At 36.3% G+C, this 24061-nt stretch overlaps 8 protein-coding genes across 21 annotated transcripts; 4 read left to right on the forward strand and 4 right to left on the reverse strand.

Moving 5' to 3' along the window:
- Nucleotides 1-2: 2 nt before the first annotated feature.
- AT5G47830 (uncharacterized protein) lies at nt 3-1875 on the reverse strand. Of its 2 annotated transcripts, none has more exons than NM_124157.3 (2): nt 1339-1875; nt 3-572 (listed from the first exon to the last, which is right to left on the reverse strand). In NM_124157.3, the coding sequence occupies exons 1-2, from the start codon at nt 1492-1494 to the stop codon at nt 195-197; spliced, it is 534 nt and encodes a 177-aa protein (NP_199594.3). In that variant the 5' UTR covers nt 1495-1875; the 3' UTR covers nt 3-194. The 2 variants fall into 2 exon arrangements, with proteins under 2 accessions (NP_199594.3, NP_974902.1); NM_203173.2 differs by having other exon boundaries at nt 1319-1875.
- Nucleotides 1876-2498: 623 nt separating this feature from the next.
- AMK2 (adenosine monophosphate kinase) lies at nt 2499-5647 on the forward strand. 2 transcript variants are annotated; one of them, NM_124158.4, is made up of 6 exons: nt 2499-2834; nt 2920-3015; nt 4144-4407; nt 4701-4847; nt 4963-5037; nt 5136-5647. In NM_124158.4, the coding sequence occupies exons 1-6, from the start codon at nt 2670-2672 to the stop codon at nt 5238-5240; spliced, it is 852 nt and encodes a 283-aa protein (NP_199595.1). In that variant the 5' UTR covers nt 2499-2669; the 3' UTR covers nt 5241-5647. The 2 variants fall into 2 exon arrangements, with proteins under 2 accessions (NP_199595.1, NP_001330051.1); NM_001344749.1 differs by having other exon boundaries at nt 2570-2834; nt 4963-4995; nt 5136-5572.
- Nucleotides 5648-5850: 203 nt separating this feature from the next.
- CCR4 (CRINKLY4 related 4) lies at nt 5851-8372 on the reverse strand. The gene has a single exon (NM_124159.3). It carries the CDS (start codon nt 8238-8240, stop codon nt 5985-5987), a length of 2256 nt encoding a protein of 751 aa, NP_199596.1. The 5' UTR covers nt 8241-8372; the 3' UTR covers nt 5851-5984.
- Nucleotides 8373-8700: 328 nt separating this feature from the next.
- On the forward strand, nt 8701-11604 carry AT5G47860 (Gut esterase (DUF1350)). Its single transcript, NM_124160.3, has 10 exons — nt 8701-9046; nt 9124-9193; nt 9392-9516; nt 9641-9749; nt 9870-9933; nt 10020-10075; nt 10248-10355; nt 10640-10789; nt 10908-11078; nt 11259-11604. Exons 1-10 carry the CDS (start codon nt 8838-8840, stop codon nt 11490-11492), a joined length of 1296 nt encoding a protein of 431 aa, NP_199597.1. The 5' UTR covers nt 8701-8837; the 3' UTR covers nt 11493-11604.
- RAD52-2 (cobalt ion-binding protein) lies at nt 11550-13051 on the reverse strand. Its single transcript, NM_124161.3, has 3 exons — nt 12656-13051; nt 12442-12571; nt 11550-11871 (listed from the first exon to the last, which is right to left on the reverse strand). Exons 1-3 carry the CDS (start codon nt 12988-12990, stop codon nt 11737-11739), a joined length of 600 nt encoding a protein of 199 aa, NP_199598.1. The 5' UTR covers nt 12991-13051; the 3' UTR covers nt 11550-11736.
- A 175-nt stretch (nt 13052-13226) lies between these two features.
- Nucleotides 13227-15769, reverse strand: ERF1-1 (eukaryotic release factor 1-1). 2 transcript variants are annotated; one of them, NM_124162.4, is made up of 3 exons: nt 15687-15769; nt 13607-15067; nt 13227-13529 (listed from the first exon to the last, which is right to left on the reverse strand). In NM_124162.4, the coding sequence occupies exon 2, from the start codon at nt 15045-15047 to the stop codon at nt 13737-13739; it is 1311 nt and encodes a 436-aa protein (NP_199599.1). In that variant the 5' UTR covers nt 15048-15067; nt 15687-15769; the 3' UTR covers nt 13227-13529; nt 13607-13736. The 2 variants fall into 2 exon arrangements, with proteins under 2 accessions (NP_199599.1, NP_001032029.1); NM_001036952.1 differs by having other exon boundaries at nt 13309-15067; nt 15687-15744.
- A 116-nt stretch (nt 15770-15885) lies between these two features.
- AT5G47890 (NADH-ubiquinone oxidoreductase B8 subunit) lies at nt 15886-18119 on the forward strand. The gene is made up of 3 exons (NM_124163.5): nt 15886-16073; nt 16171-16277; nt 17491-18119. The coding sequence occupies exons 1-3, from the start codon at nt 15988-15990 to the stop codon at nt 17589-17591; spliced, it is 294 nt and encodes a 97-aa protein (NP_199600.1). The 5' UTR covers nt 15886-15987; the 3' UTR covers nt 17592-18119.
- A 1228-nt stretch (nt 18120-19347) lies between these two features.
- AT5G47900 (heparan-alpha-glucosaminide N-acetyltransferase-like protein (DUF1624)) lies at nt 19348-22469 on the forward strand (the record flags this gene model as incomplete). Of its 11 annotated transcripts, none has more annotated exons than NM_124164.3 (14): nt 19381-19491; nt 19576-19763; nt 19841-19978; nt 20065-20146; nt 20230-20306; nt 20412-20518; nt 20594-20711; nt 20788-20913; nt 20994-21085; nt 21178-21244; nt 21528-21606; nt 21720-21811; nt 21896-22039; nt 22119-22457. In NM_124164.3, exons 2-14 carry the CDS (start codon nt 19590-19592, stop codon nt 22143-22145), a joined length of 1323 nt encoding a protein of 440 aa, NP_199601.2. In that variant the 5' UTR covers nt 19381-19491; nt 19576-19589. The 11 variants fall into 11 exon arrangements, with proteins under 11 accessions (NP_001330885.1, NP_001330884.1, NP_199601.2 ...); NM_001203558.1 differs by adding an exon at nt 21344-21395 and having other exon boundaries at nt 19416-19763; nt 21469-21606; nt 21720-21816; nt 22119-22317; NM_001161293.1 differs by adding an exon at nt 21344-21395 and having other exon boundaries at nt 19416-19763; nt 21774-21816; nt 22119-22317.
- Between the last annotated feature and the right edge of the window lie 1592 nt (nt 22470-24061).

A 24061-nucleotide genomic window follows, 5' to 3' on the forward strand; every position in this document is an offset into this window, starting at 1 on the left:
AAGATGCAAAGTCTTTTCTTTAAGCGTTAATTGATAAGCATAAGACACATTACAAGTAAAGGTTAAGACAAATTTGAAGTGTTGTATATCTCCCATTCCATTCAAAGATCAACAACATTTAGCAACAAAATATTACAGTGAAGGCAATTTGCCGCAGATTCTCATGTAATGGCCAACAAAATAGCATCCTTGTATTACATATTGCTACACCAGTACGCATAGTGTTCATCTCTCCTATGGATGCTCACCAGACCACCGCATTGCAGACAGATAAAACTGCTTCCGTCAGCAAAGGCATCGAGCATGATCTGTGACCTCCCACTTTTTTCCAGAATAGATATGCCATGAGCATCTGCTGTAACTGTTTGTTTGGTACCAAATAAGTCTTTTGACGTTGTAGGCTCATCAAGCGCAAGAGGCTGTGCTTCTGTAATGGCACACTCTGCAAATATAGAAGCCAGCTGATCCATACTAGCTGTTTCTTGAATTCTACGCTTGTATAGTTCACGGGTACGGTTCAGTATCTGAAGAACCGCCTCATCTCCTCCTTGGTTTCTCATCGCCATCACGACCTGTTCAGAACAAGATAGACTGACTCAGAGAAGGGTTTTATAAAGAAAAAAGTTCAATGCAGTCTATATACATAAAGTGAACGATCTTGCCATCATACATTTCCACAAATGCGACGAACACTCAAAAACTAATCCCAATTCAACAAGGAAGATACTTTTATCATTCTAAAAGTCTAAAAGAAGATAAAGAATAAAATTGCAATCTTATGATAAAGAAAGAGATCATTCTTCTAAGATGTTATATCTGCTTAATATGATATAGGCAATGGATGAAGGCGATGTGATAGGATTCAAACCAGTAAACTACTTCTTTATTCACATCCCCAATGAAGAGACAGATTTGACCAAGGGATGTAGTTGATGCTGCTGTATCTGTTGGCAACTAGACGAAGGAAATGAATGTAACAGATCAAGCTTATGATACAGCTATAAAATCTGTCGTTATAATGGTAACTAATGATCATAGGGATAGAATCACGAAACAAAATCTATCTTTGTGATTCATCAAGCAATACACAAGCCTCCAAAAACTAGTTGTTCATCCTTATGCGAGAAAATAAATTTAACTTCTAAGTAGTATTTAATTTCGATTCTGTGACTTAAGCCACAAATTCCAACGAACCCTAATTCTAAAGTCCAAAGATAGCAAAAAGAGCACCAAAGCAAAACCGTATAGATATAGAACAATTGGAAGAAGAATGTTTGAAATGCAAAAATAGGGAAAATTTCGGAGATGGAAAAGAAACCTAGAAGAAATCGAAAATACCGCTTGGAGAGCTTGAGATGGTTCTCCTTGATCGACGAGCCTACGAGCGGCGGAGAGGAAATCTCTGGCGGTGCTGGGTTTGTCGAGCATGAACGTTTCGGTGGAGTCGGCATCCATCATCTGCGTCTCGGGATCACTGTTCATGGCGTAATGCATCTGCGAATGGAGAGAATCCAAGGAAAAAAAAAGACAAGGAGAGACTAGTAGTGATGAAAACGCCAGAGGATTCTAGCAACTTCTTGTCTCATTCCCTAATTTCTCCGACAAATTATACCTCTTATGTAATTCGGAACACTTTCAATCAAAAAATAAATAATTAAAAACTAATCTGAACATTTTCAAGCAAAAAAAAAGAAGAAATTCGGAACATTTTCAAGCAAAAAAAAAACTAATTACAAATATATTTAACAAATCATGGAACATAGATAATCCTTAGAATACATATTCAAAAAAATTCACAGCAATAGGGTAAAGTGTAAATATATGGTCTTAATTTTGTAGAACATATCAAATTAGAATTTCTGAAACTTTTAGAACATGTCAATTTTAAAATGAGTAGAACATCTACAATGTATAAAAATACATGATCTAAAATATTTAGAATTTAGACAAAAATTAGAGAACATATTCTAAACTTTTTAGAACGAATTTCAACTATTTTTTAAAAAACCAGTTTTCGACAAAATCATAAATTTTCTTCTCTAACACTTCTTCATCATTATTGGTCAACATATGTTTTCTGATCTGAACTTGGCATAAATGTTACCTTCTTTTTCGGTGATATATTGTGATAACCTGGTATTCACTAAAAAATGATGAAGCGTATAGCTCTAGACATTGAAGTCTCAAAAATGGGAAAGGATCAACATTGCTTTATCATCACAACGACAAGATTTTTCCACTACTTAGCAGGATTTGCAGGACAAAACCAATCTCTGTTTTCAAGATTCTACTTTGATTAATATAAAAACATAGCTGTTGGTTATTTGTTACTTAACATAAGGCGTTTTACTCATTTTTATATATATGAGAATGTCAATGATCTATCCAAATAATCAAACAAACAAAACTCTATTTACATCATCTAGATGAATTAGCAAATGATCAAATAAACAACATTCACATGCTGGATGCAAATACCAAATGCAAACGAATAGGCCCTTAAAACAATTCAAGTATACCAAATGATCAAACAAATAGACCCTTAAAATAATTAAAGTGAGTCCATTTAGGTTTGGGCCCTCCACTAAATTATCGGAACAGTGAAGTCCTCTGGTCCCTCTGTATTCACCACCACAGGCTCATTGACAGAAAGAGAGTGGGAGAGAGACATGACGGGCTGTGTGAATTCTATTTCTCCGCCGCCGGTGACTTTATACCGGCATCGTGCCTCTCCGTCACGGTCGTCCTTCTCATTATCCGGCGATGCCTTACACTCTCTTTACCGGCACCGACGTGTATCAAGATCTCCGTCGATTATCGCTCCCAAATTTCAGGTGAATGATTGTTTTGACCTCCGATTTTTGAATGCGATTTGCGAGCTTGTAATTTTGGATTTTATTGTGTGTGGAAGGAATATAGATTGTGGCGGCTGAAAAATCGGAGCCTCTGAAAATTATGATATCAGGAGCTCCTGCTTCTGGTAAAGGTACACAATGCGAGCTGATTACTCACAAAGTAAGCTTATTGATCTTGTTATTGGATACTATTCTCATGAACCCAATTCAATTTGAAAATACTTTGATCGATTTTGTCAATGAACCTTAACTCGGCCACTTATAGCATTGCATGAGCTGATTCAGGGGGTTCTCTAGTAATGATATCAAGCATTAAACCATTTTTTTGGCTGTATTTTGTGATGATGACTACGTTTTAGTGCTCTTTTATGAAGAGGTTAACATGCTAAAGTAAAGCTTAGGTTGTTGAATAAGTAAGGAAAATCGTGCTCTTAATTTAAAACAAAAACCCGTGTTTCTGCAGAACTTGCTACTCATTTTTACGGATAATTTTTATGTTTCTGTTTTCATGGAAGACGTCAAGCTTTCTGGTTTAGTAATGTGTCTGGTGTTTGTTTAGTTAAGAATAGAAGCTCAGGCTGTTGAATAAATAAGGAAACTCGTTTTTGGATATACTTTGATCGATTTTGCGAATGAACCTTAGGCCAACCTAAGACAAGGTTTAGTAATGTTTTTGGATATACATCAGACAAGGTTTTGGATGTACCAGACATTGTTTTGGATGTATCATGTGAATAAATAAGGGCTTTCTTCAGTTATGATTTCAAGCATCAGACAAGGTTTTGGATGTATCATGTGTTGATTCCTGCAATTTTAATACTCTTTGATAAAGAGGTTATCATAGTACATGTTTTAGTAATGTGTCTGGTGTTTAGTTGAGACTAGAAGTTTAGGTTGTTGAATAGGTAAGAGAAATCGTGCTCGTGATTAAAAAAAGCGGTGTTGCTTTCGAACTTGCTACTCGTTTTTACTTCTAATTTTTAGGCTGTGTTTCAGTGGAGAAGACTTCATGCTTTCTTCATGATGGTTAATTATGAAATAAACTACTACCTCTTTGCTGTAATGTGTCTGATGTTTAGTTGAGACTTAAAAGCAAAGGTTGTTGTTGAATAAATAGGTAATGAAAATTGTGCTCTTGATTAAAAAGCAGTGCTTCTGTCGAACTTGCTACTCATTTTTACTTCTGTTTCCATGGAAGACTTCATACTTTTTAAGTTCTCTTTGCTGCATGAGATTTTCTCATGAAACAGAAGCAGATTGAAAATTTTCCTCTTTTGTTGGTATGCAGTATGGTTTGGTGCATATCTCTGCTGGAGATTTGCTGAGGGCTGAAATCGCTTCTGGAAGTGAAAATGGAAGACGTGCTAAAGAACATATGGAGAAAGGACAATTGGTCCCTGATGAAATAGTTGTAATGATGGTAAAAGATCGTTTATCACAGACAGATTCAGAGCAAAAAGGATGGCTTTTGGATGGATATCCAAGGAGTGCATCACAGGCAACAGCTCTCAAGGGATTTGGATTCCAGCCTGATCTATTCATTGTCCTCGAAGTAAGCACTGTTCTTAATTTCAATGTTCCTTATCTCTCATCTAAAGGCTTTCTCTAGAACTTGCTAGATTTTACCTATACTTGTGAGTTCAATGCAATGGATAAACTCTTACTTCTTTGCACCAGTTATTCTGCAACAGATTGCTGAAATGTTTAATTCTGGCAAATCAGTCTTAAAATCCGGACAACTGATAATAAAACTAGGTTCATTAGCTTCTGTCACATTGCTTTGACTCTTTATCCTATGAATACTCTAGCCTCATTTGATTCTCGCCTACTCTGCTTTTGGGACAGGTTCCTGAAGAAATTCTAATTGAAAGAGTTGTTGGGCGTCGATTGGATCCTGTCACAGGAAAGATCTACCACTTGAAGTATTCGCCTCCAGAGACAGAAGAGATTGCTGTTAGACTCACCCAACGTTTTGATGATACCGAAGAGAAGGCAAATCAATACTTCTTATATATCTCTTGAAAGTTTCTCATTCGATAATTATTTCTACACATGAGATTGACTCTTAGTCAAATTATGTCTCTGAAGTTTTTCTCTTTCGCTGTAGGCAAAACTGCGGCTGAAGACTCATAACCAAAATGTGAGTGATGTGCTTTCTATGTACGACGATATAACAATTAAGGCATGGGATCTCATCCACACCCTTTCTATTTTGGTTTTGCTATCTCTTCTTTAATGTTTTCGTGAAGCAAAATCACCTCATTTCTTATTATTATCCAGATCGAGGGAAACCGCTCAAAAGAGGAAGTGTTTGCCCAGATCGATTCTTCTCTGTCCGAATTGCTTCAAGAGAGGAACACTGCTCCAAGTTCACTTTTAAGTTGATTCGTTCTTGGTACAAACCTGATGAAGTGCTTACCCAGATCGACACTACTATGTCCAAATTGCTTCAACAGAGGAACTCTGCTTCAAGTTCACTTGTAAGTTGAATCATTCTTAGCAAGGACCTAACCAGCGGTAAATATCCTTTCTTGCATTTATCACACTCGATTGATATCTCTTGTATCGCAATAACGGGTTGTTTTGTCGCCAGTAAGACAATGTACCTCACACCTCAGAAATATGCAGACCTTCTTCTTATTACCTGTAGATTTACTGAAAATAACCCATTGTGTTCTCTTGTCGCAATCATGAAGAATAGAACTGAGTTACTAAAAGTTTAGGACCTTCAAAATTTCTTTAGTGTTTCGTATCAGTCAAATTTTGACCATTGGCGTCTAAATTCAATTTGACAATTCAAACCAATTATTCACCAACTCTTTTTCCTAGCAACTAATATTAGAAGACTTTTAGACTTTTCCCATGGAGTATAATATAAGTTGGTAAGCTTTAACAATTCTTTGTCTTCAAACAATTAACTTGGAATTAAAATGCGTACAAAAAGAAGCAGCGAATCTCATTGGCTTTTGCTTTGAGCTTTTCACATTAAGCTACAAAAAGAAATTGAATTGTGCAAGGGTTTTCGTCGAAGAAAATATTAAAATTCTGTACCAATTAATTAAATTCCTAATCCCTAGAAAAATAAATACAATTACAGTTGACCACAAGATTTAATTAAGCTAAACGTGGCTAATAAGTGTTTGATCGAGATACGGTCTCCGTCTTTGGAGCCGTCAAACAAGCGGCCAAAGCACTCTCTAGTTTACTGACTACCTCCACCATTGACGGCCTTTTCCGACTACACGGCATCAAACACTCCGCTGCCAAGTATCCGACATGAGCCACCGCCTCGATTTCGTAAGGGGTCGGCGGTGGAATCCTCTGGTCAAGTATTCTATGAGCCTCATCCAGCAAAATGTATGGTACAACATATTCCACTAAGTTTCTAGGGTTTTCGTCTTCGTTATTGTGTATCGCTTTGTGACCAGACAGCAACTCCAGCAACACCACGCCAAAGCTGTAAACATCGCTCTTGGTTGTGAGCTGTTGAAACTTGTAGTACTCCGGGTCGATATATCCCAATGTACCGGCAGCGTGTAAAGAGAGATGTGAGACGTCATCTTCTTCCGTTGGACCCATTTGAGATAGGCCGAAATCTGAAACTTTGGCTGTCCATGTGGCGTCCAAAAGTATGTTTGATGACTTTATGTCACGGTGGATCACCGGAGGCACGATAAACTCATGAAGGTATTGGATCCCACGAGCAGCGTCAAGCGCGATCATCAAGCGTGTTTGCCACGAAAGAGGGTCAAATTGAGGATTGTGAAGGTGATCGGCTAGAGATCCATTTTTCATGTACTCGTACACCAAAATCCTCTCTTCTGTGTCCTCATAGAAACCCAGAAGTCGAACAAGATTTTTGTGGTTAAGCCGCGACATAGACTCTAGCTCGTTCACGAACGCTGAATCCTTATCTGCTCGTCGGTGTCTCATCGTTGTCCCAGACAATGTAGGATTTGTTAGCTCAGCTCGTTTGATTGCGACATGACGTCCATCCGACAAAACACCTTGATAAACAGAGCCGAAGCTGCCTATACCAAGATGAAACCGGACAGAGAAACCATCCGTGGCTAGAGCTAGCTCGTCAATTGAGAACTCCATTAGCTGCCCAGGATTACCTAAACTTGCTAGAGTGCACAGCCTCTTCTCGAGCTTGGGTATGTCTATTGTCCTAGTATCATCAAGACGTCCAGAGTCATGGACACGGCATCGACAGTGGCTTTTAAAGATCAAGAAACTGATGACAAGGAGCAAGGAAAACGTTCCAACGCATCCGACCACTAGAAACGCAATGTTTCTTCTGCTCCAAGTTTTGTTCTTAGAGTTTTGAGCCCTAGTATCAGGAAACTCTCCATCATTTCTTTTCAAATCGCAAATCATCAACTCATTGCCGCATAAGGACTGTGATCCTGACAATGGACGGTAAGGGCATTCTCTTCTACACGGTCCTGGCATTACCACTTGAGAAATTAGGCCTTGGAATGGAGTGAAAACACCGGATTTAAAATTCTCATTCCCCCAACAAATTAGAGTGTAATTTCTTGTGGCAACACCGCAAAACATTGGCCCTTTAGCATATATTGATGTAAAATGAATGTCCTTAAGCGTTTGAGGCAAACTAAAGTTGTTGTTGTTGCCCCAACACACCACAGTTCCATTAGACCATCTAACACCGCAACCACGGTCTTCCCCAACCGCTAGTGCTAAGAACTTTTCACGTGGCAGCGACTGTGTTTGTCCCCAACACTCGACATCATTGTCAACAGTGATCGCACACGCTTGTCGTGATCCAGCCGCTATCGCGATGTAGTGGTCTCCACTCGGCACTTTGGCTATACCTTCACAACTGATCATACCAGGTGGCTGAGATAGCCCACAGAAAAAATTATCTCCCAAGGCAATGGAACGGTAATTATCCGGCCGTGGCAGATAGTACGGTTGCCAGCAACGGAGGCGCCTTGAGACTCTTTCAACTCCACAAATGCGGAAATTCCCGGCTTCTAGCTCTTCGAGCTCAGGACCGTGGTAGATTCTTTTGTGCAACATATTAGTTCCATCAACAGAGAATCTCCAACAAAGAAGTGTGGAAGTGTTGGAATCCAGCCGCGATATCAATCCGCACACAAACCCATTCCCTGAAACAACCCCCGAAAACCTTCGATTTCGAAGGTTACCGGTTAAAGAAAATGGAATCGAATTTAAAGGGAAACTGGAACATTGAAGATAAGAGTGGTTGTTGAGAGCACATACAAGAGTCTGATTAGAGATGTGGGAGATGGAGACGGTGGAGAGGGAGAAGCAAACAAAGGAGAAGGAAGATAGAACAAGAAGAAGGAGAGACACAAAGTAAGAGGAGAAACAAGAGATTGAGATGGTAAGTGCCATTGAAGAAGAGTTCTCATGGCGTGTGAATGTTTTATGTTTGAGGAGTTGTGTTTTTAAGACGGCAAATCAACGCGGTTAGAGAGACATGAGACAGAGACAGAGACACCTCCTTACCAAGAGACCAAAACTAAGTCTTATTTACTTCATTCATAGTGATTTTTCTCTATTCTAAATTATTTTTATGGTCAACTCTTTGAAAATTTCAACACTTACTTTCAGTGGCATCGTCGTATCTAAAAACTATACTTAATCCTTTGGTTGAAACAAAATAAAGAATGACTTTCGTTTATATATTCCAAGATCTTTTAACATTCATAATAGGGCTTGTACAAATCCTTCATGAGAGGATGACACTCTTCGTCATTTAATGAAAGCAAATGTGGCCCATTAAGTATAATTGAAGCCCAATTACCTTTCACACAGTTAACAATTAAGTTTTTGGTCTGATCACAATGTTTGCGTTAGCTGCGAAACAAGATGCTGTTACAGTCATAGAAGTCTTATGCGTACACGACTCCGATTTCAAAATCTGAACGGAATATAAACTCTCGACGACGAAAATCTCAAAAACCCCAAAATCTCCTCCAACTCCGAGTTATGGCTACATGTTCCCTCTTACCACCACCGTCTTTTTCTCCGCGCCGGCGATTCTGTAGTTTTTCTCACAATCGCCGGTCTCTACCTTCAATATTCAGTTTCAACAAAGAGCGTGTCTCACGAAGAGTCTTCTGTAGCTCCAAAGAGAACGATATAAACAGAGATCGGAATCAGTCTACAGGAATTCAAGTCTACGGCGAAATCGAGAGGTAAAGCCACTCTTGATTTTTCGCGTAGCTAGCTTCATCTTTAAGCTCACTATGGTGGAATCAAATTTGATTTTCAGGTTATTAACAGAGACTGTAAAAAATTCTCAGAGTAGCTCCGGTGGATCCTCTGATTGGTCAGAAGTTGAGGTGTGTGTTTTTGTGTTATCTCAATTTCTCTATGTGTTTTTGGATATGAACATTTTAGGAGCTTATCTTCAAATGTTGATTTGAATGTTTAATGGATGATTCTTAGAATCTAAGTCAAATTTAGGAGAATTGTCTGGTTTTAGAATAAGTTTTTTGTTTCAGATTTATGTTCTCAACGATTCGGTGAACTTGTTTTAGGGAGCATGGGTGCTGAAACCAAGAAACTCGAAACCGAAGATGGTTGTTCATTTCATTGGCGGTATATTTGTCGGTGCAGCACCACAGCTTACTTATCGATTGTTTCTCGAGAGATTAGCGGAGAAGTAAGTCTCATGGTGTAGACAATTTCATAAGATAGATGAGCAAACAAAAAAATGTACTAATGAATCTGGCTTATCTAACTCTAGTTTGTTTCATGAATTTATGATAACGTTGTGATGTTTGCAGGGATGTTTTGGTTATTGCGACACCATATGCTAGTGGTTTTGACCACTTCAATATTGCAGATGAAGTACAATTTAAGTATGATAGATGTTGCCGATCTCTACAAGAAGAAGTGAGTGTCCTTTTGTGATCCTAGAGAAACAAGAAATCTTTTTTGTTCTAGCTTTTTCTATGATCCAGGAGAAGAAAAATTGGTGTCAATGTTGAATAGTAGTTCATTTTCTTTCAACAGGTGCAGGATCTTCCGTCTTTTGGGATCGGTCATTCACTGGGATCTGTTATTCACCTTCTGATTGGTAACTAGGTTTAAATGGTTGTGAATGTTTAAAACTGATTCAGCTCATTAGTTTTTTTATTGAGTTGGTTTTCACTAGTCATTCAGGATCAAGGTATGCTGTTCAGCGAAATGGGAACGTATTTATGGCATTCAACAACAAGGTAAATTGGTTTTGCTATCTTACCAAAGTCAATCAGAGTTGCAATCAGAATTGTTTGGGGAAAACTGATCTAAAGTAATACTTTTTTTTATTGTAAAGATATTGTGAATCCTGTTATGGAATCACAAAACCTGTAAAAAGTGATATCTTTTTGGAACCCTACATTTTTGCAGGAAGCAAGCTTAGCTATTCCTTTGTTCTCCCCAGTTCTTGTCCCGATGGCTCAAAGCCTTGGACCACTGTTGTCACAGGTGGCAACATCCCCAACAATCCGCCTTGGGGTAAGGTTTTGATTCATTTGCTCTACTCTTTTTAAGATGTGCAGCTCTTAGCTAGTTTCCCAAGTGATAGTCTAACTTCTTGCTGTTGGTGTTGTATATGATCAATTTGTTTGGTAACTCAAGAAATGCTGTCATAAGTGCACTTAGTCCCTATAGATTTTGTTCTCTAATTATGTTTTTAAATGGCAGTAAATACTACCTTTGAATTTTGACACATGAAGTCATAATGCTTTCTACCTTGTAATGTCTTTCATCCTTTGTCGTTTATGTTCTCCTACATGCAGGCAGAGATGACGCGAAAGCAATTAGAAACGCTTAGCCCTCCCATCATGAAGCAAATTCTGCCTTTAGTGGAACAGCTCCCTCCCTTGTACATGGACTTAGTAAAGGGAAGAGAAGATTTTGTTCCAAAACCAGAAGAAACAAGACGCCTTGTAGGTGAAACGCATAATGTTATTGGGTTTATGTCTCATCATGGAGCCTTATCTCGTCCTAATAAACCATCTATCTTATTCCCTCACACTAATCGAGATTCTTCCTAATAATGTACAGATAAGATCCTACTATGGAATCTCTAGGAATCTGTTGATAAAATTCGAGGATGATTCAATAGATGAAACATCAATCCTAGCTCAGGTGCTTGGTGTGGAATCATCCATAAGCTCAAAGCTAGACATGTCTATCCGTACACTGCCCGGAGATCACGGTCTCCCTCTGCAACAGGTACCGAGTTCTGTTTAAGACAAACTATTTTGCAACTGTGATTTGAGCCATCACCATGGAGATAGTCATAAACAAAAGCAGATTGAACATGCATCCTTAGTTAGAATCAATATGGAGACTTTTTTGTTGCTTTCGATAAGGTGGTAATGTTGAAAGTGGGTTATATTACTGTCTGGACAGGCTCTTCCGGATGTTCCACCAGGAATGGCAGAAGCGGTGAATCGAGGAAGTGAGTTTTTAGCGAATATTGCTGTCGGGACTCCGTGGGAATCTATGGCTAAAGAGGTTGGAGGTTCGCTGGGAATGGACTCGAAGATCCTTCGTGCTGACATGTCCAAAGATCTTGCGCAGCTCGTTGATGCAATCACTTCTTGGATGATTTCAAATATGGGTCCAAAGCTTCTGAGACCATAATGTTTTCTCATGTACACAAAACATACAAAAATCTATTAACACAGGGCGATTGCATACTATTTAATGTAATGTAACTGTATATATTATAACATGAAGAGTTTGGTTATACATAAAAACTCCTGTTAATTGCATGTTTTGGTACTCTAGATAACACAAGGATGTCAAAAAGAAGGAAGAAAAAACAAACAGATCACGGAATTGAGGGTCTTGAAAAACAGTAAGGAAACTTGATATGATCGGTGAACTATTCGTGGTATAGATACAAGCCGAGACCAAATCGAGCACATGCTCTGCAGAATGCTATTTCCTCAGCTGCAGTAACTGGATCCTCGATGTGATCATCAGTCGTCGTTACTGTCCCAGTTGATTCACGATGTGCCTGCATTACATAAAACTTCAAAACTTAGTCCTGTCATCAATGGTACATATGTTGGTTCACTAATCTACAACTTCAACAACCAATCCAACTCGCTCTCCACAAAACAACCTTCTATCATATCAAAGTCATAAAAATGGGATTTTGCTGGTTTAGGCATTGCCATAGATGACCAAAGTCATAAGGCTCGAGGACTTCCACGATCACATTACCTTTGGTTTCAATCTACCAAAGCATATGCTTATAATCGTTGTTATACTCGTGAAATATACCATTAGCAAAATGAACCTCTAGAAAGGTTTGATTTTGCACAAAAACAAGACAAACAAGCATCAATACATGAACTAGAATCTTTTCCTTAATCATTAATAAACTCTTGAAAACTACCATCAAAGTTTTTTCCTCTACAAAGATACAATAAGAGAGACACAATGTATGCAATGCAAAGGTTTAATTTTTCACAAAATTAGTCAAATCAGACATAAGTTTCTTTGCTTACCTACTCAATCACACACAACTACACCCAAGGAAAGAAAGAAAGAAAGAAATTGAGGAATGTTGAAGAACTTTTACCTCACCATCAGAGCCACGAATAGTGAGACGATAAACAACAGTAACATTTCCATTCTCAGAGAAAATAACATCTCTAACTTCACCACACCAACCAGGAGCATAGAAGCTAAGCATCCGATTTGCATGGTACCTATAAATTAAAACCTCAGATCAAGAACCAACAAGAATCTTCTTAACAACAAAAAGATAATAAAAAAAAAAAGATAATTAATACCAAGGGATAAAACCAGAAGTAGCAGCAGAAGTAGAAGGAGGATCATGACTCTTAACAATGTTATCAGGAATCTTCTTATTAAGGTCACGAAGTATCTCAATCAAAGGCCTAGTAATCGACGAAGAAGACGAGAATTTGTCAATAGGAACTACATAATTCGAATTAGGAACTGCTTTTTTCTTCCCGGCATCTCCGCCTCCGACTCCACCGCCGCTGCATCTAACTCCGCGGTTAACCGCCACGGTTCTGAAAGGGGAGAGTTTGATGCGTGCAGCGGCGGTGGATGGTGAGGAGATTGTGAAGGCTGCTGAAGTTTGCTGCACTTGCAAAGCCATTGATTTTTTGTCTGAGCAAAATTGAGAGTTGGGGAAGAGGAAAACAGGAGAAGAGAGTGGTAAATTGTGAGAGACATGACGTTACATTTAGTAGTAGGTGACTAGGTGAGGTAGGTGGAAGCTCTAAACCAAACCAACCCCTTTTTTGGTCTTTGAATTTATTAACAAGTTTTTATTACAAAACGATTTTGTTTGGGATATTATTCAAGGCAACTTGTTTTATAAACCCAAGTGTGGTTCATGCCAAATGTTTAATTATAAATTTTCTCTTTTTTTTAACTGAAGAAATTCCAATGCCGAATTTTAGATTAATTCTTTGAACTTATAGAATTTAGGATTTAATTAAGGTTTTAAAGACATCCATGTAATAAAAACCCAAATTCTCTCAGACAAGAGTATTCCAATTCTGAAATAAAACTGACCAAAGTAAATTATTAAAGAAACACCAACTCAAAATAAAACTCCATAAATGTCTAGGCACCAACAACGCTACCAAAGCCAAGGCTTCTTCACTCTCCACATGTTCCTTCATTCATCACCTGTTTTAACACCAGTATCGAGATTAAGGTAGGGTTTTCAAAGAAGAAACCTAAGTTTAAAGAGATCGATCATTTACCTTCACAAAAGATGCTTCTTCAATTTATTTTCAAATTCTTCAGCGCGACCCCGACAGCCCGCGCAAGCTGGTTCAGGCATGGCGGAGCGCCATCTTCCCCAACCAGCGATGGTGAGGATTTGATTGATTGTCATTCCGAATCATCATCAAGAGCTTCTCCATCCTCGGAATCAAAGGCAGTCATGTCAAGCTGGTAACGAAGTATTCCTCCGATTCCTCCAAACCCTCTGCAAAACTGAGAACCTTCCTGTGACTTGTTGGTCACAAACTCTAACGCACAACCAAAACGCCTGTACTCATTGGCAAGCCACTCCAGTAACGACAGCTTCTCCTCCACGTCCAAAGCCAAGTCACTGTCGGCTACTTTGAAGTTCTCAGTGTTGGCTTCTTGTTCCTTGTTCAGGTGTTTGATCACAGTTTCACCAGTCGCACTGTTCTTCATCACATATCTGTTGATATCGAGATTTTCCCATACAATCAGTGTCTCAATAGCACCAGACTCCAAAGCGTTCAACGTATCTTCCACACCAAACACATACTTCCCCGTGTCCTGGCTTATCTCCTCAAAGTACTTCCCAATCAGACGCTTCTCTTGGATAAACTTCACATTCGCAAGGATTTCAGCTGACAGCTCAATAGCTTGATTAAAACCATTTTCTCCTCCATATGATACATCCACCACATTCAGTATCTTCGCAGCCAGTCGGGGATCAAACATATCAGACTGACTCAACTCAGTCTTGAAATCTGCTGAACCAGCAAGAATCAGTCCAGACACATTAGGCTGACTTGTAGCAGGATTGATGTAGTACTGTGTGGCGAGCTCAGCAGTCTTCCTAACATAATTGTGACGCTTCTCCATACGGAGACGGGCAAAACGAAGAGCAGACTGTCCTCCTCTTCCGTGTTTCTTCGGAAGATCAACAGAGAACTTGTGAAGTACCTCACGGGTGTTACCACTAAGAGTTCCAAAGAGAGTCCCGTTTCCATCCATTACAATGAAACCAAACTTGTCATCAGACTCCAACAATTCATTCAAAGCTTCCGTGTGAAACTTGTTGTCACAAAGGTAGAGAGAAGCATTGATGGGTCTGAAAGGCTCAAAGTCAATAGTAACCTTCTTCTCCTTACCATCCTCATTAACAATGGTTCCAGTATAGAGTACAAGACCATTAGGAGGGACCCTGTTGTAAAGTTTCAACCTTTGCTGAGCAGAAGTTATGGCCCCCAAAACAGATTGACGATTGACTCTGCTCTTGATGTTTGACGCGGTTCCATACTCATCACCCAACATCTTGGTAACACGAGAGACCTGATCACGCGGAGGCATGATGAGTGAGATCATGCTGGTTCCATTACCCCTAGCAGCTTCAAGTGATTTGATCAGCTTCTTAATCTTCCATATCTCAATGTTCTTGTCGTCATCGTTTTTGTCTCCCATCTTAACAATAGAACAAAAACCTACAACAACAGTACATAAGCTAGTTAATACCGAAAACAGAGTAATATAACTCAAAACTGGAATACGGATATAAAATCCTCAAGAAACAATAACCGAAGCTGTAATAATACAAAGTGTGTCATGTAACCTTAATCATACAATAAATATTGTGCAATTTACCATTAAAAAAATCAGCCATAAAAGTTGAATTAAATTCAATAATCTTAATAACATGCGTTCATCAGTAATGAATAATGATACTAATAAATCTTAAAAGAAATTAATAATACAAAAAATATTACATATTAATTTCAAAGATCAAGACAATAATAGATTTAGCTGATGGATCTGTCTTACAAAAACCAATCTCTTCAATTCTATATTACGGAATAACTAATCTTAATTCAGATTAAAATTAATTCAACACACGAAATCGATTGCTATGATATCAAAACGAGAAAAGCCGATAAACAAGTATACTTAAGAATCTAAAATTCCCGAAACCTAAAACAACGATAACCACATGCAAAACAAATCAGATCACAGAATCAATCGATCAAATCGAATAATCAAATCAAACAATTACGAATTCATAAGGACAAATTAAAACCCAAAAAAAAGATGAAGATCAAAAAGTACCTGAAGAAGAAGGAACAACGCTCAAGCCTTCGACAACTTATTATATTCTTTACTGTATGAAGACAATTTGTGGCAGAGAAAGAGAATATATATAACCTAGTTTTTTTTTTTTTTTTTTTGGTCTAAACCTAACAAAACCGACTCATTTAATGGGCCTAAGCCCAGTAACTTTCCGACTCACTTAATGGGCCGAAGACCAATAACTTTACTTAATTCATTTTCACATGAACACAAAGTTCTCTCTGGTCTTTGATTCTTTCGTTGTGTGGCATCTGAAGAGTTAAGAGGAAGAAGAAGAACGATGGCATGGAGAGGAAGCATATCGAAGTCTATGAAAGAGCTTAGGATTCTTCTTTGTCAATCTTCTCCAGCTAGTGCTCCCACCAGGTTTCAATTTGATCAAAGCAATCTCTGAGATCGGAATTTTTTTTCAATGTTCCATATCCGTTTTGTGATTTATAGGGTTTTTGTTTCGTTGTTTCAGAACGTTTGTTGAGAAGAATTACAAAGATTTGAAGTCTCTAAACCCTAAATTACCAATCTTGATCCGTGAATGTAGTGGAGTCCAGCCTCAGATGTGGGCAAGATATGGTAAATTTGCTTTATCTCTTATCTCTGTGAAGGAAAATTTTGACTCAAATTGTTTAATTTTTAGAGATATGAAAATTAATTGTGCTCTTTTAAAGATTTGATATGAATGTAGTTACATATGTGACTTCTTCTATTGCTTCTGCATTCATATTTTGTATGGAGGTGTCTTTATAACATCTTGTGTTCACCCATTATACACTCACTATCGAGCCTTGTACATCTTGTGATGAAAATGTTTCTTGTTGTGTTTGATGTGAATGCTGAAATTTATGGTTTATGGGATTTTCTAATGTGGGTTGTTCTTTTTCTTTCTCGCGATTCTGTTTGTTTTGAATTTTCTACAGTGTTAAATTTTGGTTTGTTTGTTTTTAAAAAACTTGACATGAATGTGGTCATTGGTAATAACAGATGTGGCTTCTTTCTTTTGTTTCTGCATTAAGTTTTTTAGGGAAGAGTCTTTTAACACTATGAGTTAACCAATTACACTTAAAGTAGTACACTCACACTCACCCTTAGAGTCTTGGTCATTGATGATAAGGAATTGTGTATAACCGCTATGTATATTGGCTTGTGCTTTATAAGATGAGGATTGTTTTCCCTTGTCCCTTGTTGTGTTTTATGTGAATGCCAAAATCTTATGGTTTATGTGATTGCCTACTGCTGTTGTTCATTTTCTCTCTCTCGTTTTTGTTTTGTTTTGAACTTTATGGTTGTCGCATATCAGCCTTAAATTTTGAGTGAGTTTTAACATCTTGAGTTACTCTTAAAGTACACACTCACCCTTAGACTATTGGTCATTAATGAAAATGCATATTGGCTTGTTCTTTTGAAATGAGACTGGTTTCCCTAGTTCCTTGTTGTGTATTTATGTGAATGCCAAAATCTTATGGTTTATGTTATCTCATTAGCTGATCCATTTTATATGGTTTCCCTGACCAAACATATCAGTGTCTTCAGCAACTTAAAGTATTTAAGCATCTGTGTTGAGTGAACTTTGAACATCTTTAAACTATGTTCCCACACTCCGATAATGTAGTAAAGTATAATACTGTAAATATGAGAGAACAAGATGATTCTTTTTCTTTTTGGTGATAAACTTGTTTTACGCAACAGTCATATGCGTTAAAATTGTCATCCTCGATTCTACTTCGGAACTAGTATTTATAAATGTGTCTGTTTTTGTATTGCGTTAATTCGTGCTTGGCTTGTGCAGATATGGGTGTGGAGAGGTGTGTAAACTTGGATGGTCTGACAGAGCCACAGATTCTAAAGGCCCTTGAAAACCTTGTGAAATCCGGAGCTACAAAGGCCTAAGTTTGTTTGTTTGTTTGTTTTTCTCTATATGATCCCGAATAAGATTAAACCGCAAAACAATCATTTGACATTTCCTGTCATTCTACTACTTTGTAACTCCGTGGTGTCATATCGCCTTGCATTTGAGTTGGTTTTTTTGTGTAATCCTTGAACTTGGAATTAAACCATTCCGTATAATTGAAATCACAGAAAGGAGAAAAATAAACCATCTCTGTTTAAACTTTTTGTTTTAGGGGATGTGGGCATGTCGGTTTTTGACCGTGTTTTCCGCAACAATTCCCGGTCCGATCAGCCGGTTCAGTCCGGTTTCAAAAACATTGCTAAGAGCGAATCAAGTTCGCAACCTCAATAGGGTCCAATCCCAACACATTCACGTGCGAAGCTCAAGTGATCTCTCTCAACCGTTCTCGTTAACACGCATCTGTTTCTTTTCCATATTCACAATTTTACTTACATAATGTTTTTTTAAGTTTTTCCGAATTTATATTCCAAAATAAATCAGATTTGATCTTCTCTATGAGATTTTATAATTACACTACATTTTATAACAAATTTGAAAAGTTCTTTATTTATATTTATAGTACAGTAAAACCTCTATAAATTAGTAATGTTGGGACTGCGAAATTTTATTAATTTAGAGAGGTATTAATTTATCTATAAATTAATATTTATCAATTTATAAAAAGATTTTCCTAATTTGGTAATTTTTTGAAAATTTCTACAAAATTTCTTTATTATAGAAAATATCTTTCTAGAACCAGTTACAAGTAAAACATAATAATAATGTCTAAAAACAGCACCAAAAGTATTGATACAATAAAATATGAAAACTATAGTCAAACAAATAACAAATATGAATTTAAGCAAAAAAATTATTATAAATATATTATAAAGAAATCTTTTACATATAATATATATATATAGTTGATACATTTATACAATTATTAATTTATGATATTGATGGACCATATATTTACATAAAATTTTTTTAAAAAATTATTATCTTATTAATTTATCGATTTGTGTCACTTTTTACACTGGTCCCAATTCGGGACCAGAAGAATTTATTAATTTATAAAAGTTATTAATTTATAGACTATTAATTTATAGAGGTTATACTGTAATTTGAAAACATTTTTTTATATATTGAAAATGCACCATAATACTCTTTCTATTTATTTAAGCATTTTAAATTTTAAATATATTATTTTTAATTAAATTCGTAAATTATTTATTAATAATAAAAAGTTAAGAAAATTATTTAATATGTTTAGATTAATCATTATCTCAAATTTTGAATATATAGAAATATAAAATATTACTATTGAAATATTATTTAGATATTAATTCATTAAAAAGTAAGGAATTCAAAAAAAAAATGATTATATAATAAGATATGTCTCCAATTCTACAAAATTATAATACAAATTTCAAATTTCTGATTTTAGGTATATACAATCTAATTATTCCTCTTCCATGATTCTTTTACAATCTTACCTTCTCTTCCGATTTTAGTTCGAAATGGAATCATTAGTTTCTCTGGCGAATCCAATAAAAAAAGGATATCATCGGTATGTTCTCTTCTTCTTGGCAAAAACACATTCTCCAATATGTATCGGAGATTTTACTTTTGTTTCTTTTCAATTTTAACGAAATATGCATTAGTCTTCGTAGAAGTAGCATACCAGTAAAAAGATTTTTATTTTTAACCTTATCACTTCAGCGTGGGCTTTCTCTTATTTGCAGGCCCATAAAGCGAGAGAGTAAAAAAGAGATAAAGTCGCTGCGAGCGAATCAAGTTCGGATAAGGTCCAATCACAACACAGCCACGTGCGAATCCCAGGTTATTGAACAGTAAAACAAACGGCTCAAGTGGCTCACTCCAACCGTTCTCGTTAAGGCAAATCAAGTTCTGTTTCTTTTTCTGACTTTTGATAATTTTGGATATATTTTCCTAATTATATATAGACGACGCCTGCGCTAGATGAATTTGTTGTGATGCGAACGAAACTAACGATGTACGAAGCAATCAAAGACAATGATGATAATGATCATCAATGGCGAGAGAAGAAAGACATTGAGTCTGCTCTTCAGATTTCTCGTTCTTCCTCTCTTCCTCCCGACAAGGAACGATTAGTTTCCCTTGATGTCTTTCGCGGTCTTACCGTCGCAGTAAGTTTTTGTTCTAATCACTTTCTAATACGTGATCAACAATGTAATTAGAGTATAATTGTTGTGTTTAACCACAGTTTATGATACTTGTGGATGATGTTGGAGGGATTTTACCATCTATTAATCATTCACCTTGGGATGGTGTCACACTAGCGGATTTTGTCATGCCTTTTTTCTTATTTATTGTTGGTGTCTCTCTTGCCTTTGCTTACAAGGTAACTTCTTTTTTTGTTTATTCTATGTTGGAGTCTCATTCTTCAATCCACACTAGCTTGTTGACTCACTACATGTTTGTTTATAGAACTTGTCATGTAGGTTTGTCGCAACAAGAAAAGCTTTGATTCGATCTTTGAAACTTCTATTACTTGGTCTTTTTCTCCAAGGTTTGGTTCTAATTTTATATTCTTAACTCCAAAGGTGTTGATGATGTGATATATGACATTCATTATTGTTTTTAACTTTTCAGGAGGATTTATTCATGGTCTTAATAACTTAACTTATGGAATAGATGTAGAAAAAATTAGACTCATGGGTATATTACAGGTATACATATCTAGTGTTTTCTCTAGAACTAGCATTAAAAATTATGTGTTCCAACATTCTTATTGTAATAGTATTAGTATTTTCTTTTGTTTGTTATGTTTTCAGAGAATAGCGATAGCATACTTAGTTGTTGCATTGTGCGAGATTTGGTTAAAGGGAAACCATAATGTTAGCTCAGAGTTATCTATGATCAAGAAATATAGATTTCATTGGTAAGTGTCTTAATCTTGAGTTTGTACACATATGATGTTCATGCACTTGTTTGATTTTGTCCTGGTATTTGACAGGGTGGTTGCTTTTGTTATCACAACTATATATTTGTCCTTGTTATATGGTTTATATGTACCTGACTGGGAGTATCAGATTTTAAAAGAAGACCAAGGATCAACATTGACAACATTCTTGGTTAGATAATGGTTTCTTCCTTCTACAACAACTTAGTTACATATTCTGTCGCGGTCATAATATCGAAACTGTTTAGAATCTGAAGGTGAAATGTGGGGTACGAGGTCACACTGGACCAGGCTGTAATGCAGTTGGAATGCTTGACCGTATGTTTCTAGGAATCCAGCATTTGTACAGAAAACCTGTATATGCACGAACCAAGGTTCTAGATTTTAACCCAAGTCCTGTTTTTCTCAATCTTTGTTTTATGTCCATTTCATTTGATCTCTTATATATTCTCAGCAATGCAGTATAAATTATCCAAACAATGGGCCATTACCTCCAGACGCTCCTTCTTGGTGTCAAGCGCCTTTTGACCCCGAAGGCCTCTTAAGGTCTCTGCTTCTACTCTCCAAGAAAAATATTAAATAGTAAGTTGTGTTTTATCATTGTTCAGAAAATAACTTGCAAGTTTGTTTAATTGTAGTTCGTTGATGGCCACCGTAACATGTCTAGTGGGTCTGCACTATGGCCATATTATCATCCACTTCAAGGTAAACATATCTTTTTATGAAGAAGTTCGGCTGCTCTGCTCAACTCTTAGCTATATGTCTCCTCTATGTAGCATATTAGAGCTGTTGTGTTTTGGTTAGAGAAATGGTAGTAAGGGACAGGTTTATAACGAGCCTTCAATTAGCATAAGACGTACGTTAAGCGTCTCTTGTTAGTCTAGTCCCTATGGTTTTGGTGAATTGGAATAAGAATATCAGTTGTATAGCATTTTTTTTTATCTTATCAGAAACTTACTTGTTGCTATATGTAATTAACTTTTTACAGGATCACAAAAAGCGTTTGAATCAATGGATTTTACGTTCTTTTTGTCTTCTGATGTTAGGTCTCGCACTGAACCTCTTTGGTATCTTCCTTGACTCTTATAGCTCTCATTTACATCATTTGTTGTCCTAATTCATTGCAAGATCAAAATACCTTAGTAAATCACATGTCATTCGTTTTTTTGGTTGCTTGCAGGAATGCATCTAAATAAACCTCTATACACATTGAGTTACATGTGTGTCACCTCAGGGGCCTCGGGATTTTTGTTATCCGCGATATACCTAATGGTTTGGTTTGCTATTATCTTGAGACTCCTAATGAAAGCATCACTCATGGTTAAAATGTAAATCTATCTCTCACTATCTTCACAGGTCGACGTTTATGGATACAAACGAGCAAGCCTTGTGTTAGAGTGGATGGGAATACATGCCTTACCGATTTACGTTCTCATTGCTTGCAATCTTGTCTTTCTAATCATTCATGGATTCTACTGGAAGAACCCCATTAACAATCTCGTAAGTTTTACTTTCGTTTTTTTTTTTACCGTTATTAACGTTTTGTGTTGGAGTTCAAAAATGTTATTGTTGTTTGCAGCTTCATTTAATCGGAATCGGAAAGTAAAGAAGAGAAGAGAAGGGAGGTGAAGAAATAAGTTTCATCAACCAAAACCTTAATTGTTTTTGTTAGAAATAAACAAATGCCATCTTCATCTTCACATCCCATATGGAATCCAATTTATGCTATACTTTTGTAAACATACGGTATATCGTAGAAAAATTAAAACTTCATGGCTATATAAGCAAAGCCTTTTGTCGAAAATACACATGTTGGCAAGTTGTGGGAGCCACCAACATAAGCATATTATATTCAAACAAATGTTCAATCGCACATGTGATGGTTTAGCGATTTAGCTACCGCACAACTGAATCAAAAGACTTGTTAAATTGCTCTCTTAGTCTTATCATACCTTCATCTCATATCCATTATAATCATCTTTAGCAATACTATTTTATTTTTAACTACGAAAAATAAACCTTGTTACGCCGTTATTAACAGTGATCATTTTTTTCGTTAAAGAAATTTAACATTCAAAAAAGATAAAGAATGATCACCAATAAGCGTCATGATCTTCCGTATGGTGATGATAAACATCGTTTGCAGTTTTGTTGTATAGTACAACGTATATGTAGCCGTAACGTGTGAATAGTGTATGGTTAGGGTCATTTTATTTGTGAACTACCACAATTTTGATAGCAGTGGAGATAAGTCAAAGGTTCGTCTTCTAATTAATTAACAGCGATTATTAGACTATCTAACTTTTCTTCTTTTCTTATTTTGATAATAACTATATATCTTCTTTAGCCACCTTACTTTCTCATCGGGTTCTATTTAAATAGGGACAAAGAAAACAAACCATCGATTTGTACTATGTGCTCAATTATATCATATGTTTTGTCTCCATCTATGTATCTATTTCTCTTTTCCATTTGGTAAATTATTTAAGACCCTTAAACTGACTTTTCTCGTGGGCGGCGTCGAAGTTTTGGTTAACAGACAAAACATCTGTTCATGATGCCTGCATAACTCTATGTTTTTATACTACTCATTTGCCCTCTATTTCATGCTACTCTTAAAAATAGCTAAATAAAAATACTTCAATATTAGAAAAAAAATCTTCTTGATGTCAAAAATACACTTTAGATATCCCCTCTAGTTCTTGTGATGCTAATATATTACAAAATTGTTTATATATATAGAAATATTACCTCTAGCAATACAAAAATCTTGTTATATCAATTAAATATAACACTATCCGACTAGTGTTTACTAAAATAACACATAATTTTTAATTATGATCTTTGAATTTTAGTTTATGTATTACGCTTTATAATTTTGTTATCAAAAACTATAAAAGCTCAAAAGTGAGCATCTATACCCTAATTCCGTTTTTATGCATACACTTAGGTTTATTTTTATTACGAGAATCTGTGTTTAGTATATATAAAATAGAGTTTATGAATGACTAAGTTAAATACTTCAATACTAATTAAAGTAAGTCGTATTGATGCAGACAATATAAACTTTAGATATCTCCGCTAGTTTGTATAATGCTAATAGATTCAAATTGTCTTTATGTAGAGGAATTACCTCAAATAACATAAAATTTTCATTTTATTAATTAAATCTCATTTTGTCATTTCAAAAGTCATTTTAATTACTGTGTTATTTGTCTAAAGTATACTCCAAACAAGAAACCAAAGTAGAAGGTCAGTGCCCAAGAGACAAATAAACTTAAGCATGTCCACTCTTTTTAGCGATCGGATCGCTTATCTGTTCTTATCCATTATGGAACATGAACGATGTTCCTTTAAGACTACCACATTCAAACGAAAAATAAGTCATCGATGATAGACTGGATAGTTATAGTTTGATGATCTAGCTAATTGACTTTCATATTTACATAAAACAGAAATGTGTTTTTATCAAAAAAGAAAAAAGAAAAAACAGAAAATGAACAATACATCTCACATGGAGTT

This window comes from Arabidopsis thaliana, chromosome 5 (genome assembly GCF_000001735.4).
Source record: "Arabidopsis thaliana chromosome 5, partial sequence".
In the NCBI taxonomy this organism is placed as follows: domain Eukaryota; kingdom Viridiplantae; phylum Streptophyta; class Magnoliopsida; order Brassicales; family Brassicaceae; genus Arabidopsis; species Arabidopsis thaliana.

Coding starts and splice junctions, on each gene's coding strand:
- RAD52-2 (NM_124161.3), bottom strand. CDS start 12,990: ATGGCTTTGCAAGTGCAGCAAACTTCAGCAGCCTTCACAATCTCCTCA. Junction 12,572..12,655: donor ACTTCTGGTTTTATCCCTTG/GTATTAATTATC, acceptor TTTAATTTATAG/GTACCATGCAAATCGGATGC. Junction 11,872..12,441: donor TTCGTGGCTCTGATGGTGAG/GTAAAAGTTCTT, acceptor TATGTAATGCAG/GCACATCGTGAATCAACTGG.
- AT5G47860 (NM_124160.3), top strand. CDS start 8,838: ATGGCTACATGTTCCCTCTTACCACCACCGTCTTTTTCTCCGCGCCGG. Junction 9,047..9,123: donor GTCTACGGCGAAATCGAGAG/GTAAAGCCACTC, acceptor TTTGATTTTCAG/GTTATTAACAGAGACTGTAA. Junction 10,076..10,247: donor TTATGGCATTCAACAACAAG/GTAAATTGGTTT, acceptor ACATTTTTGCAG/GAAGCAAGCTTAGCTATTCC.
- ERF1-1 (NM_124162.4), bottom strand. CDS start 15,047: ATGGGAGACAAAAACGATGACGACAAGAACATTGAGATATGGAAGATT.
- CCR4 (NM_124159.3), bottom strand. CDS start 8,240: ATGGCACTTACCATCTCAATCTCTTGTTTCTCCTCTTACTTTGTGTCT.
- AT5G47890 (NM_124163.5), top strand. CDS start 15,988: ATGGCATGGAGAGGAAGCATATCGAAGTCTATGAAAGAGCTTAGGATT. Junction 16,074..16,170: donor CCAGCTAGTGCTCCCACCAG/GTTTCAATTTGA, acceptor TCGTTGTTTCAG/AACGTTTGTTGAGAAGAATT. Junction 16,278..17,490: donor TCAGATGTGGGCAAGATATG/GTAAATTTGCTT, acceptor TGGCTTGTGCAG/ATATGGGTGTGGAGAGGTGT.
- AMK2 (NM_124158.4), top strand. CDS start 2,670: ATGACGGGCTGTGTGAATTCTATTTCTCCGCCGCCGGTGACTTTATAC. Junction 3,016..4,143: donor GCGAGCTGATTACTCACAAA/GTAAGCTTATTG, acceptor GTTGGTATGCAG/TATGGTTTGGTGCATATCTC. Junction 4,408..4,700: donor ATCTATTCATTGTCCTCGAA/GTAAGCACTGTT, acceptor CTTTTGGGACAG/GTTCCTGAAGAAATTCTAAT.
- AT5G47830 (NM_124157.3), bottom strand. CDS start 1,494: ATGCATTACGCCATGAACAGTGATCCCGAGACGCAGATGATGGATGCC. Junction 573..1,338: donor CATCTCAAGCTCTCCAAGCG/GTATTTTCGATT, acceptor TGTTCTGAACAG/GTCGTGATGGCGATGAGAAA.